The sequence below is a fragment of the Pristiophorus japonicus genome, chromosome 20 (assembly GCF_044704955.1).
Source record: "Pristiophorus japonicus isolate sPriJap1 chromosome 20, sPriJap1.hap1, whole genome shotgun sequence".
NCBI lineage: Eukaryota > Metazoa > Chordata > Chondrichthyes > Pristiophoridae > Pristiophorus > Pristiophorus japonicus.
The window spans coordinates 32,810,629-32,832,790 of record NC_091996.1 but is presented as its reverse complement, the minus strand read 5'-3'; the positions used below and the strand labels follow the sequence as shown (position 1 = coordinate 32,832,790).

General features: G+C 41.2%; 1 protein-coding gene across 9 annotated transcripts in view; it reads left to right on the top strand.

The window, feature by feature from the left end:
- LOC139232470 (rab GTPase-activating protein 1) overlaps window positions 1–22,162 on the top strand; it is a 275,160-nt gene that overhangs the window by 8,236 nt on the left and 244,762 nt on the right. For 4 of the 9 annotated variants that reach the window (XM_070862713.1, XM_070862710.1, XM_070862715.1 and 1 more), the window contains exons 2-3: window positions 3,079–3,234; window positions 18,858–19,058. The exons of 2 other annotated variants lie outside the window; for them this stretch is intronic. In XM_070862713.1, coding sequence (XP_070718814.1) covers window positions 18,909–19,058 — 150 coding nt within the window. In that variant the 5' untranslated portion in view covers window positions 3,079–3,234; window positions 18,858–18,908. The remainder of the gene's footprint in view (window positions 1–3,078; window positions 3,235–18,857; window positions 19,059–22,162) is intronic. 3 more of the 9 variants (XM_070862714.1, XM_070862712.1, XM_070862711.1) reach the window with 1 other exon arrangement.

The window sequence follows — 22,162 nt, the reverse complement described above, 5'->3', positions numbered from 1 at the left end:
GAGATTAATGTGCAAAGTTAAAGCACATGGGATTGGGGGTAGTGTGCTGACGTGGATTGAGAACTGGTTGTCAGACAGGAAGCAAAGAGTAGGAGTAAATGGGTACTTTTCAGAATGGCAGGCAGTGACTAGTGGGGTACCGCAAGGTTCTGTGCTGGGGCCCCAGCTGTTTACATTGTACATTAATGATTTAGACGAGGGGATTAAATGTAGTATCTCCAAATTTGCGGATGACACTAAGTTGGGTGGCAGTGTGAGCTGCGAGGAGGATGCTATGAGGCTGCAGAGCGACTTGGTTAGGTGAGTGGGCAAATGCATGATAGATGAAGTATAATGTGGATAAATGTGAGGTTATCCACTTTGGTGGTAAAAACAGAGAGACAGACTATTATCTGAATGGTGACAGATTAGGAAAAGGGGAGGTGCAACGAGACCTGGGTGTCATGGTACATCAGTCATTGAAGGTTGGCATGCAGGTACAGCAGGCGGTTAAGAAAGCAAATAGCATGTTGGCCTTCATAGCGAGGGGATTTGAGTACAGGGGCAGGGAAGTGTTGCTACAGTTGTACAGGGCCTTGGTGAGGCCACACCTGGAGTATTGTGTACAGTTTTGTTCTCCTAACTTGAGCAAGGACATTCTTGCTATTGAGGGAGTGCAGCGAAGGTTCACCAGACTGATTCCTGGGATGGCGGGACTGACCTATCAAGAAAGACTGGATCAACTGGGCTTGTATTCACTGGAGTTCAGAAGAATGAGAGGGGACCTCATAGAAACATTTAAAATTCTGATGGGTTCAGACAGGTTAGATGCAGGAAGAATGTTCCCAATGTTGGGGAAGTCCAGAACCAGGGGTCACAGTCTAAGTATAAGGGGTAAGCCATTTAGGACCAAGATGAGGAGAAACTTTTTCACCCAGAGAGTGGTGAACCTGTGGAATTCTCTACCACAAAGTTGTTGAGGCCAAGTCACTAAATATATTCAACAAGGAGTTAGATGAAGTCCTTACTACTAGGGGGATCAAGGGGTATGGCGAGAATGCAGGAATGGGGTACTGAAGTTGCATGTTCAGCCATGAACTCATTGAAGGGCCGAATGGACTACTCCTGCACCTATTTTCTATGTTTCTATGTGGAGGGCATTATAGCTGTCTCTGATCCTGTCATCGCCCAATGTCCACACATGCAGACTTTCTCAGGAATAGGAACCCTGGCTGAATTCTTTTTCCCCTCCCTAGCTTCAGAGCATGGGGCCAATTGCAATGGTGTAACTGCTGCTTTGCTGAGATCAGATAAGGGGGTTTAGACAAATGCTGTAACTAGGTATGGGAATTGGACAGGCAATGATCAAAGGTCTGACATTGCTGAAAATCATTTGAATTACAAATTTTTAAAATTGTGAAATGAGAATGTGAAGCCCTCAATGCATCTGTCTGAGTGAAGCGGCCCTTTCATGTGGTCACAGAATGTTGGTGGGTTGACCTGCTTTTGCCCATTTCGCTAGCGACCAGGCAATATTTTACACTAATAGCACAGTATGCAGTTCCCTACCTCCACCATCACAACTTTCAGTAGCCACATTCACAAGTTGTGAACTCCATAAGACTTGGTCACTCGCTCTGTCTCTGCAAAATTCAAATCCGCATTGAAAACTTCTCCCCATCAGGGTACGAGAGAAGTGATGCCCATGTACAACACTTGTATTTTTTAAGCAATGATTTCATTCCTGGATTTTGAATCTGCCATTATGTAACACACCTCATCGCAACATCACCCACTTTTGTGTACTGGCACATTTTTCTAGTGAGCACTTTACTTTCAGCTCTTTGCTCCATCAAGAGAGACACATGACATCGACCATCTCTGAAACTAATCACATTTGATGAGATTGGAAACTAAATAGATCTCTTGGATATCTTATCAATGTTTGACAAAAGTAATTAAAGCGGAGCAATATATTTTGAAAAGCAAACAGAAGAATACAAAATAAGGTTGCCATTTAATTGCAGAAGCAAAATTATATACTGGTTCCAAAGGGGATTTTTTAATAATTCGGATCATAGCAAACTAATTTGTGTTCAGAATCATTTATATTGGCATAATTAAATGTCATCAAATCTGTGCCACTTTGCAATTGTTGTGCATGAACACTTTGATGCACGGAGCTTCCTCTTTCATGATAGGTTTCCTAAAAGGTGGGAGGGGAGGAGGAAGGGACCTCACTTTAAGCTATGTGTGAGAAGCAACAATATACAGTATTAAAATAATGTGTGACAGATGATTTTGGGTGGGCTGCCCACATGGGACTATGTCACTGTTGTAGACTAGCAATCAAACCTGGTAGATTTGCACTGTCTGGCAGCTCACAGTGCATTAATATTTTTAAGAAGCGAATGCTCATAACCATGTTGGAAAAAGTTGGCTTTGAGATGTTGCTGAGACCAATGGTCTTTATTTAAAGATTAAATGTAATGCCCTTGTGTGGCTGTGACTGCTTCAAACATGTTTCTCCTGAAGTCATTATAACAATTGTTTTAAGTTTAAAAGAAAATCATAAAAGAATAATTCCTGGTATGTGCTGAGTTATCTGGTTCCAACCCAGAGCAGTAGAGCTGGCCTCAATAGCCCTTGGTAGTGGAAAGATAAATCAGTTGGAATCCCCACTCCTGATTTCCACTCAATGACCCCTACTGAAAAGTACATAGTACACTTGGGCAAGGTGCCCGATGGTTAGTGTCACAGTGGAGCCAGTTGCTGGCTCTTTCAAGAGAGGAGTTGGCATGAATGTCAATTTCGACCTGTTGGTCTGAGTATATCTACAAGTAAAAAACTGATGCATATGATTCCACCAATATCGGATTTAGCCATTTGCTTCAGGAAAAAATACAATAGGTAAACACTTCATGTATACATAATCTGGTGTTGAGTTCAAAGTTTGTTTTTTTAGATGACACTTAAAATGAAAGGTTAAGTTTTTTTCCCAGTTATTTAGGTACTTTTCTGTTTGAAATATTGATTGCACATGAAGTACAATTCACATGCTTTAATTAGTTTCCTTATTTATTCATTTCATTTTCACAGATGAGAACATGTTTAATTTATTCAGTTACCTAGCAAAAGTTTTTGGAAGGAAGGACAGAAAAGAGAAATGGATTATGTTGGACTTTATTTTTTTGGGTACTGCACTTTTGTTTGAAGAGAATTGATGTTCCGCTGTATGGAAAATGAGCTGAACAGGTACAGATATGCAAAGCCGATGGTCGCAGATCAAACCTGTCATTACTCTTCGTGGTTGAGTATCTATGTTCCTCCTGTTAGTTATGGTTGATCCGATGGGCACCATGTACAAAACACAGCCAGCAATACAAAAGTTATGCTGTAAATTGCACTAATTGCCAAGTGATAAATTTGCCCATCTGTACTTGCATGAAAAAGTCTGCTTTCTCAAAAAATGAAAGATTCTGCTTAAGTTTGTAAAGTGGTCTAGCCCGAATTGTTTGTTTAATATTTCATGATGCTGCACTGGAGTTATACATGGTGCCAAGCTCGACTGGTGTGAGATGGCCTCTCCGAGCATGGCTCGCACTAATGTTTTTGAGTTAGTCCCTGGATGTGACTCCAAAATTATGCTGTCACTTCTGTGTTACTGTGAAGGTTTTTATTAATTCGCTGGATGTGGGCGTCGCTGGCAAGGCTAGCATTTATTGCCTATCCTTAATTGCCCTTGAGAAGCTGGTGGTGAGCTGCCTTCTTGACAGCTGAGTGGCTTGCTAGGCCATTTCAGAGGGCAGTTAAGAGTCAACCACATTGTTGTGGGTCTGGAGTCACACATGGATAAGAACGGCAGATTTCCTTTCCTAAAGGGCATTAGTGAACCAGATGGAATTTTTACAACAATCAACTAGTTACATGATACGAGCATTTTTTCCCCCCAGATTTATTTAACTAAATTAAAATTTTACAACTGCTGTGGTGGGATTAGAACTCGTGTCTCCAGATCATTAGACCAGGCTTGTGGATTAGTAGTCCAGTAAAATTAACACTAGGCTACCATCTCCATAATTGGAAACTGGTTTGCAGTGATGGCATAATTGCACCCTCAGTTCATGGCTTGAGTTTAAAATGTCACAATTCTATACAGCTACTTCACTGACAGAATGAGATCAAAGTTTTGAAACTTGTTTTTTTCCTCCTCCAAATTATTTTCTCTTCCAAATGTGGCCATTCTTCATGTGAGAATGTGGACAGTGGAGCTTAATCCTATTCATGATATTTCACACTGACCACTTTTGAACAAAGTTGCTGGATAGTGATCAGAAAAAGGAACTTTGATTTTGTTTTAGCTTCCTGGGCAAGCCAGTTGTACATCATCATCACTGGCAAATTCGCCATCAAGCAGGGATCAAATCTGGGATCTCCCTGGGTCTGCATTACTCCATAATGTACCTTGTGCATTTAACTGCCAAATTACTGGAGAGGGAGTGGTTTGAGAGATCAAGGACTGGAGTATACAATTAATAGAGCTATAAATAAAGGTGACAGGTGATGTGCTATATTGCATTTAAACTGAAGCTACTAGCCTTGGACCTGCAGCTGAAGTATCGGGTGCAGCCACGTAATGCTGTCCGACGAATGTTATTGTCCTGCCCGAAAGAAAGCGCTCCGCTTGCACTTGTGCGCAGAGTTACTCTTCCCAGGAGTTAATATTTAGAGATTGCGGCCAGCAGTATTATCATATATTCTCCTTTTTTAAATGAAAGGCAGGTAGGTTTAAATAAAAATCTAGTTTGACACCCCGCAGAGTTACACTGCATGTACTGCCAAATCTAAGCGGTATAAAATGGACTAATGAGGAAGTTGGATTCTCATTTCCCTCGTGTGTCAGGTTGGGTCATGACTCTGGATTGATGTACAACTTTAATGTTACTTCAAAGTGGAAACAGTTTCACACCAACATTAAAGTTGCAGTGTAACTGCAACCTTAAAGACTTTGATTATTCATTTGTGTCATGAAGATTGTCTTGGGATGATTTGAACACTGTCCTTTACAACAACCATACCTTGCATTTATAGAGCACCTTTAACATAGTAAAACGTCCTAAGGTGCTTCATAGGAGCAAAAATCAGGCAAAAATTGACACTGAGCCAAAGAACGAGACATTCGGATAGGTAGCCAAATGCTTGGCCAAAGAGGTAGGTTTTAGGCGGAGTCTAAAAGGAGGAGAGAGAGGTGGAGAAGAGATTTGGGCGGCAGATTTCCAGAGCTCATGGTCCAGACGGCTGAAAGCACAACAGCCAATTGTGGGATAAAGGAAGTGGGGGATGTGCAAGACCAGAGTTGGAGGAACATAAGATTTCTTGTGTTGTAGTATTGGCCGAGGTTACCGAGATAGGGAAGGGCGAGGCCATGGAGTGATTTGAATACAAGGATGTGAAATTTAAAGTTAAGGTGTTAGTGAACCGAGAGCCAATGTAGGTCAGTGAGCACTGGGATGGGTGAACGGGACAGTGCAAGTTAGGATATGGGCAGCACGGTTTTTGGATGAGCTCAAGTGTTAGAAATTGCCTCTTTACGGCTAACTCTGGTCACTTTTTAAATAATCAGGTTCGAATGCAAACCAATATGGTGGATATTTTGTGTTTAATCAGAGTTTAAGATGGAATATAATGCATTCGTTATACAGTGAAAACATAAGACCGTAACAGTAGCTGAAATCGATCCGATCAGACAGACGGTTGACACACGTGAGCAATTCTTTTCCTTTTGTCTAGGGCTTCCTTCACTCTCCCTTTTCCTCCTCTCTCTTCTGTCTGAGTGCAAGCTTCCAGGAGGAGGTCACTTTTAATCTATTTTTAAGGGTGAACCGCAGTATTGACTAGATCGTTTAACCAAAAGAGATTCCCCTAAAAAAAGCCAAGTCCTCTATCCTTTGAACTTATGAAACCAAACCAGAGCTTTGTCACCTTTAACCGGTCTTTATGACATAGAAAACTGCCTGTGTATGTAATTTCTACAAACTTCCTTCCATTCTACGTCTTTCCATACAAATTGTCTTAAAGATACATAGACAAACTGAAGCTTTAACTTGAAAACCTCAGATAATTGGCATTTCTAAGCATTCCCCATCATTCTAAGGAGCCACATCGTCTCCAGTTCAAAACAACGATTTAAAACACAGCATCCGTATCAGTTTTACACATTTTTAGGCATCTTTAATTTTTAACACAAGTTTATGGAGGGTGCAGATGAGAGACTGACTAGGTGAGCATTGGAATAGTCGAGTCTGGAGGTAACTAAAGCATGAATGAGGATTTCAGCAGTAGATGGGCTGATACAGGGGTGGAGAAGTGAGATATTATGGAGGTGAAGTGGGAGGTCTTTGTGATGGAAAGGATATGGTGTCCAAAGCTCGGCACAGGGTCAAATAGTTCAATGTTTAATTGGCGCAAATTGTGGCTCATCCAGGGCTGGATGGCAGACGAACATAATCATCATAGGCGGTCCCTCGGACGAGGATGACTTGCTTCCACATGAGTTCACAGATGTTTCAATGAAGGACCTGATATTCCAGTCCTGAACTCCAGTTGAAGGGGTGGAAGATGCCTGTGCGTGGATTTTTTTTTTAAACGTGCGGTGACTGTTGCACATCAGCCACCACACGGGCTTGACTGAGCTAGTCCTTTATCCAGTGGCAAGGGTTAACCAGGACGACTGGAGACCTGCTCTGCTAAATGGACCCAGTGCGCGCGCACATTGCAGTGTGGGCTGGTCCCGGGCCCTTGGCTCTTCTGGGCCCTGTACCCTCTTTTGGTGCTCCTCCGCCACAAAAAATCGGCACTCCTCCGCCACGATCTCTCGCCGCTCCTCCGCTGTACCTGGGCCCCGCCGATGTTCCTGCTCACGCTCCAAGCCAGGTCGGGCTATAAAAAGAGCTGGAGTGGCATACCACTACAACTTCAAGTGCAAGCTGCTCCAAGTATGCGACGATTTCAAGGTGGGCAACTGGGTGACGTCATCAAAGCCCAATCTGACGACAACACAGGCAGTGGAGGGTCGAGACAGGTCGTGGTGAGGTAGAACTGGGTGTCGCCAGCATACCTGTGGAACCTGACATTGTGTTGTCGAATGACGTTGCCGTGGGGAAGCATGTAGATACGAAACATGGATGGTACGAGGTAAGAAGGGGCAAAGTGAAAGAAGCAGCTCCATTACTGTAAAATAAGTCAAATAGGAGGGGGCCAAGGATCGATCCTTCAGGGCAATACTGCTTGAATCCTCGTGACCTTCCATAATAATTGAGCGTGTTTTTAGTGCCATTTGGTGTATCCAGAAAAGGTTTTTTAAAGTTGAAAATGTTAATGTTTCATATAATTCTTAGGCATTGAGCTGTTGGAAGTCTCTCATTTGCAATTTGTGATTCAACTATCCCAATAAGTTGTGGTATTTTCAGTATTGATTGGTCTGCTACTGCATCACCTCTAGTTGTCTAGGTCCAGGTCGGTGATTGGAGCGTGGGCAGGAGCAGCGAGGTCGGGGCGAAGGAGCGGCGAGAGATTGTGGAGGGATGTGATCGGGGCCCAGGGGAGGCGTGAGTTCAGGGCCAGGGACCCAGGGGCAGCACAGGCCAGCCCACACTGCGATATGTGTGTGTACTGGGTCAGTGCAGCAGAGCAGGTCTCCAGTTGTCTTGGTTAATCCTTGACACTGGGCCAAGACCTAACTCTGTCAAGCCCGTGTGGTGGCTGGTGTGCAACAGTCACCACACGTTTTTTTTTTTTAAAATCCACGTACAGGCATCTTCCACCCTTGAGGATGTAGTTTGGGTTCTTCATTCAAAACACCTGTGAGCTCATCCTTTCTTTTGGCGTGGAAGCAAATCATCCTCGTTTCAAGGGACCGCCTATGAGGGATGAGTTTCTTGCAACACTTTTAAGGACAATGACTGGATTGGGAGTTGGGAAGTTGAATTAAGTTGTATATTTTTGAATATCAACAAAGTGAATATTACCTCTTTTGAAAGTGAGGTGGCAAAAAATATTATGAAACAAAATGTGTAGTTTGCACATAGTCGACTGCAGAATAGTTTGAAGGCGGTTTGAGCCAGAATTGATGGTGCGAACAGTAGATGCTCAAGATCTTGCACAGGTCTTTGGAATGTTACTTATTGTCTGCTGTCGCAAATCACTGTTTGTTTTTGCAAACCCGACCAAATTATGCACAATTAAATTTAGAATTAATGGAAGTTTGGTTAACACCTCGTTTAAATTCTTTTGTTAAACTTCTGAATTTGGAAAACAGTGAAATGAGTCATTCAAGTTGTAATATAGGTTAAAGGCTATGAATATATTTGAGATGAAAAATATGAAGGAGATACACAGTGGGCTGGGTAGTGTACGGAAAAAAAAAGATGATTAACATTTTGGATTGTGCCTTTTTATCGAGTCTTATTCCGAACCTTTAAATTGCATTTAATTTTTTGTTCTTGTCGGATTCAAGAGCTTTAAAATGCTTTTCAGGCTACGCATAACCTTGTTTGTTTAATTTTTTTATATGATTATTTTGAGAATTGATGACAACGAAGATATTGCGTTTTAAAACTGGTTCTCAAAACAATTGGATATCTTTATCATGGAGCCTTGGGCTGAATAAATTGCGGTGAGGAGGGATGCAAGGTCGGAGCTGAGGAAGTGGAATTGGTGCCAGAATGGAACAAAAGCAAAATCGTCCACTTTAAAGCTCTGTAGAATGAACGAAACAATGTGGATTTGTTGCAGCCTTACTTTAAAAGATTATAACCTCATAATAGACTCGCTTTGAATTAGTAAACTATAGAACAATGAGTTAAAGGTGCAAAAGAATATCATTGTGTAAGGCAATCACAATTGTCACTGGTACAACAGAGATTTTTCGTTGCTAATTGCATTTATTAAATTAAATTAAATTAAATTATACTTAAAGCTGATTAATGGTTGTCAGTGGCTTAATTTATTGGTAACTGGCTAAACAACAACTAGTGCTATCTAAGCCTAACTGTGGGATATTGAATTGTTGCATCTGCAGCACATGAATGATCGTTGTGTGAGAGCCAGATTAAGTGTTGATGAGCTTTTCTCCACGAAACGCATCAGATCTGAGCTCAAAATACACCATTGCCAGCAGGGGCCACTCTCGATTACCGTCAGTGCCTTATTTTTTATTAGTGCAGTGGCGCTGAGCTGCACTGCTGGTCCGACTCTGCTGTTCTGTTCATGATCTTTCTGCTGAAGTTCGTTTCAAAGAATTGCAACAGGTGCTTTTGCATAAGTGTTTTGCTGAATGTGAGGGATTGTAGTACTACGAACAGGTTCTTGGATAATAGAGGATGCAGTATTTAGCCTATGACTTGTAAAAGTGAAAGTCCTCTAAGAGTATTTTTAACTTGACCAATTCTAAGTTTATCAAACTGTAGTGTCTTTTTGTGTCGTCCTTGCTGGTGTAATTTGCTGAAGTCTCACCCTCCATAGGCAGTCCCTCGAATCGAGGACGACTTGCTTCCACATCAAGAAGTTCACAGGTGTTTCAATGAAGAACCTAAAATTCCAGGTCCCGAACTAAATCTTGAAGGGTGGAAGATGCATGTGTGTGGATTTTTTTAACATGTGGTGGCTGTTGCACACCAGCCACCACACGGGCTTGACCGAGCTAGGTCTTGGTCCAGTGGCAAGGATTAGCCAAGACGACTGGAGACCAGCTCTGCTGCACGGACCTAGTGCACACATCGCAGTGTGGGCTGGCCTGTGGTGTCCCTGAGCGCTCACTTCTCCTGGGCCCGGAACTTGGACCCCGATCACGTCCCTCTATAACTTCTCGCCGCTCCTTCGCCCCGACCTCGCCGCTCCTGCTGTATCTGCTCCAATCACCGACCTGGACATTGGTGACCTCCCTTCCCACATTTATAATGGAAACAATCAATTGAAGTGCAGCCAAGGTGGATGACTGGACATGTCTCCTTTGTTCCCACCCCATCCCCTGCATAACAAACACCGTTGAATTAAATAAAATATCCTGTCTGACACTTTAAACAGTTTACTACTAACAACTCTAAATCTAAAAAAAAAACTGCTGTATTTTTTTTTGAAAGATTAGTTATGTTAGCAAGAGCAGTTTGAAGCTGTTTTGGTCTGCTATTGTGCACTCTTATTTTGGCCTGTTTGTGTGGCGGGACGAACACACACTGATTTTTTCAGTTAGACCAGTTATTTACAATTAATGCCATTTTTCTTCGTGACCCTATCTGGCCACCAAAAAAGTAAAAATGTAAATATAACCATGCCATCATCATCGTAGGCAGTCCCTCGGAATCGATGAAGACTTCAATGCCATAATAGCCTTATGAATCTGGTTGTTTCAGAGAAAGATGGCTTGGTGTGATAGATAAATCCTATCTGAAGTGTGAATTTACATCGCTTTGGTTAGGGACTTATTTTTAAAAAGCTGAAATCTCTGATCTCTTCTCTCTCTATCCTTCCAGTTTTTTGATTGAAAATTGGAAATAGCTTGAAGGAACTACAGAGGAAACTGAATTATTCTACACAAGCAGGTGTCTTTGATCCGTGTTCATACTGATGCTAGCTCCCCTCGTTAGAATTTGTAAATCCTGTATTTATGTTTTCCCTTCTATGAAACATTATTTAGACAGATTCACAGGTATTTGTGTTTGCATCGAGGGAAAACGCTTATTCACTGTTAGCCCAGCTGCCTCATGTTTCTGTGTTTGATTTGGCAACCTTTTAAAGCAGTTTAAATAGGGCTGAGTGTGATTAGGATTTCTGTTCGCATTTGTAAGAGTTGGGAAATTGCATGATTTCTTTCATTTGTTGTTTGCTACTTTTTAATATGATGCAAAGCGAATGCATTTGTAAGGCAAATTGTGTTTTAAGTTCTTTTTGAAGAGCAAGTCATTACAGCCTTGGTCCAAACATGGATAAAAGAGCTGCATTTCAGAGGCGAGGTGAGAGTGACTGGCGTTGACATCAAGGCAGCATTTGACCGGGTGTGGTACCAAGGAGCCTGAGTAAAATTGAAGTAACTGGGAATTGTGGGGGGGAAATCTTCATTGGCTGCAGTCATACCTAGTGTAAAGGAAGATGTTTCTGATTGTTGGATGCCAATCATCTCTGTTCAAGGACATCGCTGCAGGAGTTCCTCGGCCCACCCATCTTCAGCTGCTTCATCAATGATCATCCCTCCATCATAAGGTCAGAAGTGGGGATGTTCGTTGATAATTGCACAGTGTTCAGTTCTGTTTGAAATTCCTAAGATAATGAAGCAGTCCATGCCTGCATTTCTGAAGACCTGGACAACATACAGGTTTGGGCTGCTAAGTAGCAAGTAACATTCGTGTGACACAAGTGCCGGGCAATGAATATAGGAACATAAATAGGAGCAGGAGTAGGACATTTGGCCCCTCGAGCCTGCTCCGCCATTTAATAAGATCATGGCTGATCTGATCCGATCCATCTCCAACAAGAAGAGAGTGTCTAACCACTTCCTCTTGATATTCAGTGGCATTACCATTGTCTAATCCCCGACCATCAACATCCTGAGAGTCACCATTGATTAGAAACTAAACTGGACCAGCCACATAAATAGTGTGGCCACAAGACCAGTCAGAAGCTGTGTATTCTGCAGCGAGTGACTCCCCAAACACTTTCCACCATCTACAAGGCATAAGTGTAATGGAATACTCTCCCCTTGCCTGGATGAGTGCAGCTCCAACAACACTCCAGAAGCTTGACATCATCCAGGACGAAGCAGCCTGCTTGATAGGCACCCCATCCATTACCATAAACATTCACTCCCTCCACCACTGGCGCAATGTGGCTGCAGTGTATACCATCTACAAGATGCACTGCAATAACTCGCCAAGGCTTCTTCGGCAGTACCTCCCAAGCCCGCGACCTCCACCACCTAGAAGGACAAGGGCAGCAGGCGTATGGGAACACCACCACCTCTACGTTCCTCTCCAAGTCACACAACATCTTAACTTGGAAATATATCGCCGTTCCTTCATTGTTGCTGGGTCAAAATCCTGGAACTCCCTCCCTAACAGCACTGTGGGAGTACCTTCACTACATGGACTGCAGCGGTTCAAGAAGGCGGCTCGCCACCACCTTTTTGAGGGCAATTAAAGATGGGCAATAAATGCTGGCCTTGTCAGCGATGCCCACATCCTGAGAATGAATAAAACTTTTTTTTTTAAGTTGGAGGTTGGTGGCAGTCATGTTGATTCTTTTCTCAAACTTGATTTGTGGAATACATGTGTCTATATTGGTAAGAGATCCTAAATGTGAATCAATTTACAGAGGAAAGTTGGAGTTGAAAGACCTAAATTATTTCTCTTTGATCTTGCCATTTGCAGCTACAAAAAAGATCCTCTCTCGCTAAGTTGATTCCGCTGCGAGCCTCAGCAATAGTTGAAGTAATTAAAAAAAAAAAAAAATCGAATTAAGCCACTTTGTTTTCAATTTTTTATTTAAAGATCACTGATTATCAGTCCATGGGGATGTCCAAAGTTCTTTCACTTTGTAAGCCATTTATAACCCTGTGTAGCATGTTTAAATGATAATGCAAAAAAGTATCACTGGTACTTTTAAAAATAAATTTTGTGTAATTAAATTTGCATAAATATACTGCTGCAAATCTAAGTTACATATTTACTGATTTTAGAATTTTTCCACTAACAAGGGAGCAGTGTTTGAGAACAAGCCTTTCCAAATTCAAACAAGAACTTGGCAGAGTACGATGTGCAAGTCCAAATAGAAAAACTTTCACTATGGCTTCAAGGTCATGTAGCTTGGAGGCTGTAATTTGGAAAAAAATCTACCAAGGCATGTGTTCCCTGTAACAAGTTAACAGGCAGGCATAGCACTTTAAAAAAAAAAAAAAAAAAATTCCAAATAAAATCACACTATTGCAATGATTAATTATTATTTGCCATTTTCAGTAAATTGTGTCTAAAAATTAAAATGTGCTCAAACAGTATATGTGACTTGGAGGCATGATTAAGCCTGACTCTGGGAACTGAATTGATAGTTTAAAGATTGTCAACCCAATGAGGTTGCTGATTCAACTGTGTTTATTAGCTCCTTTATGTTACCTGGTTCAGCAAAACCTTCAAATGCTGCCACTGGATCAATAGGTAGATGCATCTCGGAACGCTGTCCCTTTCTGTCCATGGTTGTACGTAAAGAATAGCTATTTGGACCAGGTACTGAGGGGTTGTGGTGCTGTACTCCAGGAGAGAAGGGTGGAGGGGGATGGGTTGAGATACAAATGGAAGAATATTGATCATCATTTCTGGACCCTTTTTTTGGTTTGCTTTTTAAAAATATGTTGATTCTATTATTTGGCATCTATGATAATGTTGGTCTTATTGGATTGTTTAACATTGCGTGTCAATTCACAATATGGATATGGCCCTTACGGTTAAGGGATCATGGGGTATGGAGAGAAAGCAGGAAATGGGTATTGAAGGAATGATCTTATTGAATGGCGCTGCAGGCTCGAAGGGCCGAATGGCCTACTTCTGCACCTATTTTCTATGTTTCTAATATAGTTCCTGGAAATGATGATATCGGACTTGAGTTTTTGAATTGCTTGTAACTACGTTGTTCAGTCTTCTCTCTTACCTTGCCCGTAGGTTTCCATCAATATATGTCCCTTCCCAACTTGAACCAAATCAGTCCTTTTCTCTGTTAATTATTCAAACTAATGGTATTTCACCAATAATCCAGTAGAAATTTGGAATGAACATGTCCCTGAATGCAAACCTACCTGCTAGTATTTTCCCCTCACTTCTCCCATCAACTCTCTGTTCTGGAAATTCTGTGAAAGCCAAACCATTGTCCCTTACTTTTCTCTCTCCTCCCCAACACCCCCTCCCCCCTGCCGCCAAACTAAAAAAGTGAAATCCAAATTTATATCAAATACAACTCTTTAAATGTACTTTGAAAATGTGCACAACTTTTCTTCAATAATAAATTCTTATTTTTCAACACCAAAGCATTTGAACTGTTTCTTCCATGACATCAATTACTGCAGCTTAAAATGTCTTGTGGACTCACCAAAATTCTGGTTCTAAATTTTAGTAAGATGTAATGGGTATATGAAATTTTCATGCCGGTGGATTTCTTTACTAGAATTTCAGTAAACTGGTGCTGGGGATGTGCAGTTTTTGTGCTGCGTTCACGTGAACTATGAAGAACACTTGCAGTACAGTTAATTACAAATGTCTTTCCAATTGGACTTGTGTCTGCAGAATATATTTTGAACTATAATGGTTACATTTTTTTTAAATTCGAGATGTGGGCTATCGTAAGGTCTGTATTTGTTGCTCCTCTCAAATTGCCCTTGAAGGTGGTGATGAGCTGCCTCTTGCATCACTGCAATCTGTGTGATGAAGATGGCTTTGACCTTCTAGGTAGAGGTCACGGGTCCAAGTTTTGGGCCGCGCCTAGAACGGCGCAGCCCCGACCTGGACACCTGTTTTTCGCGCCACAAAGTGCGCCTAAAAAATACTTGCCTATTCTCCGGCTCCCTGCAGGTCCTCTGGAGCTGGGCGCGGCGCAGCACGAGCTGTGGGGGGCGGAGCTAGGTCCCTGCGCTGAAAACAGTGCCGGGACCTCTGCACATGCGCGCTACAGTGGGCGCGCATGTGCAGTAGCTCCAGGCGCCCAAAACTGTGTGGGAGGGGCCCGAAGCACGCAGTCCCTAGCCCTGGCCGAATGGCCTCACTGGGGCTTGCATGGATAAGGCTGCCTCCCACGCCCAGCTCCTGCTTCCTGACCCGACTCGACTCGACTCCCGCTCCTGCTCCCCCTGCCCCCGGACAGGATCCGACCCCCGCTCTCCCCAGCCCCCCGGACCGGACTGGACCGGACCCGCGCTCCCCCCGACCCGACCCGCGCTCCTGGATCCGACCCGACGCCACCTACCTGTAAATCCAGTGCTGAGGACGGGCCCCGACCGAAGTCTTGGGCCCGGCCCATTCAGCCTCCCTCTCCTTTCTCTTCCCCCTCCCCCACCTTTCTTCTCTCTCTCTCTCTCTCTCTCTCTCTCTCTCTCTCTCTCTCTCTCTCTCTCTCTCTCTCTCTCTCTCTCTCTCCCCCCCCCCCCCTCTCTCCCTTTCTCCCCCCCTCTCTCCCTTTCTCCCCCCCTCTCTCCCTTTCTCCCCCCCCCCCTCTCCCTTTCTCCCCCCTCCTCTCCCTTTCTCCCTTTCTCCCCCCCCCCCCCCTCTCTCCCTGAGACACTGGGTAAGAAGAAAATGTTTTATCTATTGATAAAAAAAAAATTTGGGGGTTGATTTATTGGTTGATTTATTATTGATGATGGCTCTTTATTTATAAAACTGAAGTGTTTAATGTTTGTAAACTTTGCTTTTAAACCCCCCCCCCCCCCATTCCCTACGCCTGATTTTCTGTGTAGACAAGGTTTTTCTGAGCGTACAAAAGTCTACACTTACTCCATTCTGTTAGTTTAGAGTATGTTTTCACTGCCTAAACTTTCAAAACGGACGTAAGTGGCTGGACACGCCCCCTTTTGAAAAAACAATCTGTTCCAAACTGAAAATAGTTTCTAACTGACTCGAACTGGAGCAAACTAAATGCCGAGAATTGCAATTTCTAAGATACTCCATTCTAAACCAGTTGCTCCAAAAAAACAGGAGCAACTCAGGCCGAAACTTGCCCCCCACGAATTTGGGAGGTGCTGTTGAAGCCTTCGTGAGTTGCTGCAGTGCATCTTGTAGATTGTACACTCTGCAGTCACAGTGTGCCAATGATGGAGGGAGTGAACGTTTAAAGTATTTGATAGAGGTGGTGGTAATAACTTACTCAAGTTATGAATTCAGTTTGCAGTTATACTATAGCTATAAATCTCTGATTAATTCATAGTCTTAAAAGGATTGTTTTGAAGGCTTTTTGGGTGTCTAGAGTGTAAAGAAGATAAAAATGAAGTTCATTACAGTGGAACTTCATTACAATGTTAAGTGACATTGGGATAATGCAAATGGAGTTTCTCTACATCAGAGCTGTTAACTTCATTATTAATGGAGTTTCATTCTAACGGGATTGTATTCATACAAGCCATTGGCTTGATGGAATTAGTGATACGTTGACGTAACTTTTTTTAACAAGCTGTATATTGCAATAGCACAGTATTTTTACTAGTTTTAGAGGTCATTGGAATATTATGTTAGAGTGCCATGTTGGTGCAGTTAAGATCATTTGATCAAATTTATTGGTATTGTGAAGCATTATGGTGCAGATTTTGCAGCCAGCGGCAAACCTACGGCGCTTGCCAATCATTGCACTTGCTCACAGACTTTCCAAGAACATTGATTGCTGGAAATGTCAACTAGTTGCAGTGCACCATTTCCATCATCTTGTTGCTACTATTTTGCATAAAAATACCATAACAGCAAGCTAGAAGGAAATGTTTGACAAAATACAAGCACCTTCTGTACTCGACAGCTTCAAACTTTTTTTGAAGCCTATTGGTCTTTCTGCAGGTGTCTTGTACTCCACCGCCCCCCCCCCCCCCCAGCAATTTGTTATTGAATACTGGGTAAAGAGAGCAGAGAAGCATTTTCAAGCGACTTTTCTAAATGACTCAGCAGTGTTAACCAGGGCATTGGTAAATTTAACTTGTAAGTAAAATCCAGCATTCTTACATCGCTGCAAACCTTTTTACTTTGTACGAGGATGCAAGTTTGGTAACCTGCTTACGTGAGTCAGAAGGATTATGGGATCAAGAACTGTAGGCTGACAGTTCCGTGCAGTAGTGACAGTGTGTAGCATTGTTAGAGGTGCCATCTTTCAGATGAAACATTAACCTAGGCCTTACCTACCTGTTGGTGTGGATGTAAAAGATCCTGTGATACTATTCAAAGTGAGTCCTGGCCAAAATTCATCACATAATTTGTAATTATAAAGCACCTTTAAAATAGAAAATGTCTCTCGGCCATTCGCAGAGACATACCAACAAGAATTAACTAATGACTGTTGGCTGTTTGCGATACCTTACTGTATGCAGATTTGCTGCTGCTTGCGTACATAACAGCAACTACACTTCAAAAGTCATGTATTGGCTGTGAAGCATTTTGGGATGTCCTGAGGACATGAAAGAAGATACTATATAAATGCAAATTCATTTTTTCTATACTTGTATTTGAACAATTTGATAGTCGAGGTTCTGAACTGTTGAGACTTGACATACATTTCAATTCCCATGTGCAAATCTCCCTAAACTTCTATGAATTCACTGCATTTTACAGGTATTGGTGTATGCAATGACTAAACGAGAGAGATGTATGTGAGATATTGAGGTGATTTGTTTAGTTTTGTAGTAGAACTGTGGGTTGTTGGTTTTCTAAAGTGAGAACGACTTGATAAATTCCAGCAAACTGTGTAGTGTTGTATATGTGGTGGTTCACCCTCTACAACCGTTTTAAGCAAGTTTGTCACATGTAGATTAATACTGTATACGACATTGATTGGGAACAGTAGTGTAGTGGTTATGTTTCTGGACTAGTCAGAGGCCTGGATAGATGGATATATTACAAACACACTTGTATACAAGCTCAGTGCTCTGACAATGTGTACTGCAGACGGCTGTTACCATCCACAGTCAATGAGTCAGATGGTTAATGACTGACAGTTTGGGAATGTAAAATCCTGGTGGTTAGAACATGTACGGTACTTAGTAAATACTACCACAAATCTTTAGAAGTGAAATCTTTCATGAATTTGCACAATTTGTAGGCAGTGGGCAGACACCTCTAATGTAAAAACAGAATAATTTGTAGGCCATTATAGACAAACAGGCCTGTTTCCTTTAGATACACCAGTCCCATTTACCCACCTTTTGCTGTAGTTCTCTCATCCAATTTTCTCTGGAAATCCTTTATACTCTCTGCTTCAAGGGCTTTCTATGATGACCTATTTTACAATTCTTATTACCCTTTAGGTGAAAGAATTGCACTGCATATCCCTTAGTCGGATTTACTAATTTTTAAACTTGTGTCCCTTGGTACTTGAGCTCTTTACCATATCAGTTTATAAACTGGGTTGTTTGCATGGATCAATTTTGCCATTTTCTTTCATAATCTTGAAAACCACAATTAGGTCACTTTGAAGCCTCATTTCAACAGGAATTGAGCCCATTGTCGTTGCCCTTTGCCTATAATTTAAATTCCTAATATCTGAAGCAGTCGTTGTTGTTCATCTCTATACTCTCTCAAGAAATAATACCTTTCCTATGATGAGCAGAAGTATATGCTTCATGCTTCATGTTTCTGATGGAATCTGCCCAATGATAATACAGCTTCTCTAGATTTGCACACTCCTTCCACTAATACAATCTCTTACCTTATTTGCCTTTTAAAACCGCATCTATGCACTCTGCAGAGCTGCAGTTTTTTTAAAAATAGCAAATAAATTACACTGTTTTATTAATAGACATAGTACAAATCTAGAAAAGATTTTATGTTGTATACAGTTTCTTTTTATCATAAACTCCTGTTGAGCATGCTGTACTGCAGTTCCATTTAATGTTAGTTACATGCAAATTATTTTATAATTGTTCACATTGAATTGTATCTGCTGCCTGTTGCTAAGTTACCTAAAAGATACAATGTATAAAGCTCCATGGCATTATATCTGGCATTTGAGAACTTTTGGTATAGCCCATTGGCCAATGAAAAGTTTGGTGATTTATTTCTATTGTTTAGTCGTGTGTATAGTAAAGAGAGAGAAGCATTTAGGATAGTAGTTTTAATGAATAATATACCCTTAAATCAGTTTTTGATTTTATTTTCCAGGTACTTTTAAGTTTTATGCCTCATTCATGAGCTGCCTTTGCTTTAGCAGCCATGGATGACAAGGCTTCAGTTGGAAAAGTTAGTGTTTCTTCAGACTCGGTATCCACTCTAAACAGTGAGGATTTTGTCCTGGTTTCCCGCCATGGTGATGACACGCCTTCTACCAATAATGGTAGTGATGATGAGAAAACAGGACTTAAGGTAAGAAGGTGCCAGTGTTTCAACCTTTAATAACTTGAGGATATACACTGGGAAGCAGTGGACTATATACAAAAGGTTGTGACACACTATTGATAGACAATGCACTTGTGACCATCAGTAGAATAAAGTTTTTGTATGCCACTGTTCCTCATGTATTTTACTTTATACCACAGGAAATACTATAATTAAAGTTGCTTTTAGTGTAGGAAAAATTAACCAAATTGTTTAGTTAATAAAAGTTCTACAAGATTTTAATCAAATCTGAGGTAAATTAACTGTGCAAGATCTTTATCTTAAACTCACTTATCAAATGTCCGTTTCCAGCAGAAGAGTGGAGCAGATTCAAATTCCAGTGCTATTGACTTCCTTCTATAGAGCACAGCCTTTCATACCTGGTAATGCTACTGTGGCATGCTTCATTCCATGCCAATGTGTGGAGGATGTGCCATGTAGAAGAGACAGAATATTTCTCTTCTTGAGGTGTAGAATGAGAATATTCTTGTAGCTCTCAGACAAATCCTTTGCAGTTAAAAGAGGGAATAAGCGCTTTGCTGTTTTACACCTTCAAATGGGTGAGATATGGCATCCACTTTTTTTAAAAAGCACTACAAAGAGTGCATACATGTTTGTCTGCATTGAAATAACTATTTTTGATATTCATAAACAATAGACTAATAGAAACGGGTCTATTTTCTTCAAAATTCTTGAAAGATCACTGGGACAGATTAATATGCAACAGCTTGCATTATGGTGCTTGTGGTATAAATGTATAAGAATCCTATTACTTCACTCCCCTTCTTAAACCCCTTCCCCCTCCCCAATCCCCATTATTCACCTTATAGAATATGGAACATGTTTTAAAAATGATTATTCGGTTGCACTGGATATGCAGGAATGCTATGGACATTCTATATTAGAACTTTCCATTCAGCAGCAGCTAATTTTTATTTAAAAATTAGGCAATCTCCTGCTGGTATAGTAACTGAAACCTCTAAAGCACGCCTGTTTTTCTCTGAGCTGGTAATTAACACATTTTTGTTTCAAATATTTTCAGTAGATTTAATAGGTTGAGTTAACAATTATCAGTTATCAAATTGTGAAAGATATTTTGTGCATCTTATCTTCATATTAAATATTTTGCTACTATATTGGTGTTTGTAGTACAGTGCTACTGAGAATTGTCTCAAGTTGGGTGCATACAATGCTGACTCATTGATAATCTGCAGTTAATACATGTGTTAGTGATATTTTACGTGTATTGCAAGAGTTACAAACATCTTAGTGCTATATGATTAGAGGAGTAAATCTAATGATTGCAATATTCATTCCATCATTAGACATAATATGGTGTATTTGTAATGGAAAGATGCAGCTTCAAAATTCAGTATCTTCCTCACATTTCAGATGTAATGTTTTTTTTTGAGCTTCACCTGCCATTAATTCCTCAAATTTGGGATTTCTGTCTGTTGAATGCTGGTAGCTCCAGATAATCCTGTTCTTTCTGGATCAGTCTTATTTTTTTTTAAAATCAGCTCGCATACCACAACTTTGAAACAGACCCTAATATTAAGCAGACAATATTAAAAAGCCATTCCTATCAGGAGTCTTGTAATATTGGAATATTTTAGTTTTACCTGGTATTCATGTCATTGGAGTGACCAGCTTAAATGATGATTATTAAATACCTGAATCAACCTAGGTGCCTGTCGAGATGAGCAGAGAAGTCTTGTAGCTCAAAGGGCTAAATGTATGCCAAAAAAATTATGTATTGATATATTCTGTTTAAAAATTGACCTTCCACAGCACTTTTAGATCTTGGCATCAGCTGTTAATCTATCTCTAGGCAAGTATCCATAAATTTACCAAGTACCCCATGAATTGAAACCACTGGCCTTGCAGGTGAGTGGGATAGTGTGCCATGTGACTAACAATGAACTCTTAACCATATATATTGCAACCGAATCTACGCAAGATGCCTTGTACATTCTTCTTTGTTCTGAAATATCACAACATTGGATCAACGTGCAAGGCTAAATTTCCTAGCGAGGTTATTTACAATTGAGATTAGACACATCAAGACACTAACAATGTAATATTTGATTTATAGAGGTGTATAAGACGAGAAAAGAAATGGTGTAAAATACTTGTAATTTTCGGTACACCTCCTAGTCAGTTTGATATTTGCTTGTTGTTGAAACAGAAAAATGGCTGTGGAAAGATGGCTTTTATATTACTGGGCTAGGATCCTGAGGCCTAACTAATCCAGAGAATGTTCATAGAGAATGTCAGTTCAAATCCCACTGTGACAGTTGAGAATTTGAATTCGGTTTAAAAAAACATGTTAAATAAAAAGCTGCTCTCAGTAAAAGTGACCATGAATCTGTCGGAATGTCGTAAAAGCCCAGCTGGTTCACTGATGTCCTTTTAGGGAAGCAAACCTGCTGTCTTTACCCAAATCAGGTCGACATGTGACGCCAATCCCACATTGTGATTGACTCTTAACGGCCCTCGAAAGGGGGTGAGCAAGCCGCTCGGCTACATCGCTACAACATTGTGGCACAATCGTCACCACACAGACTTCAGCAGCTGAAGGCGGTGGCTCACCACTACCATCATAGCAACTAGGGATGGGTAATAAATCCAGACCTTGCCAGCGACGCTCACATCCCGAGAATGAATTTTTAAAAAAAACATGAGTTCCCACGTTCCTGTTTATGCTCTTAAACAATGTACAGCAGAGTTTCATTGATGGTCCAGCCATTTAAGGTTTGTGTAAGCTTGCACTTGCCAACAATTGGAATGATTCCTATGTCTGATCAGCTTTAGCGGAGTCTACATATTTAATCTTCAAAGGGCCAATACTCTTGATTACTACCTGCCAAACTTCAATATCATCTTCAGTCTTTCTTGAGCTTGAGCCTCCAATTTGAAGTTTGTTCAGAGCAAAGTCAGCTTCCATCTTGTATGTAGTTGTTTCAAAATGTATAACCTAAAATACTGGAATGCTCCTCTATTTGACGCAGGACAAAAGCTCTGTTTTTGGCGCATTGAATTTAACGTTTTACCGGAAAAGACAAAAAGCATACTACTAGATTTTGCTGCAA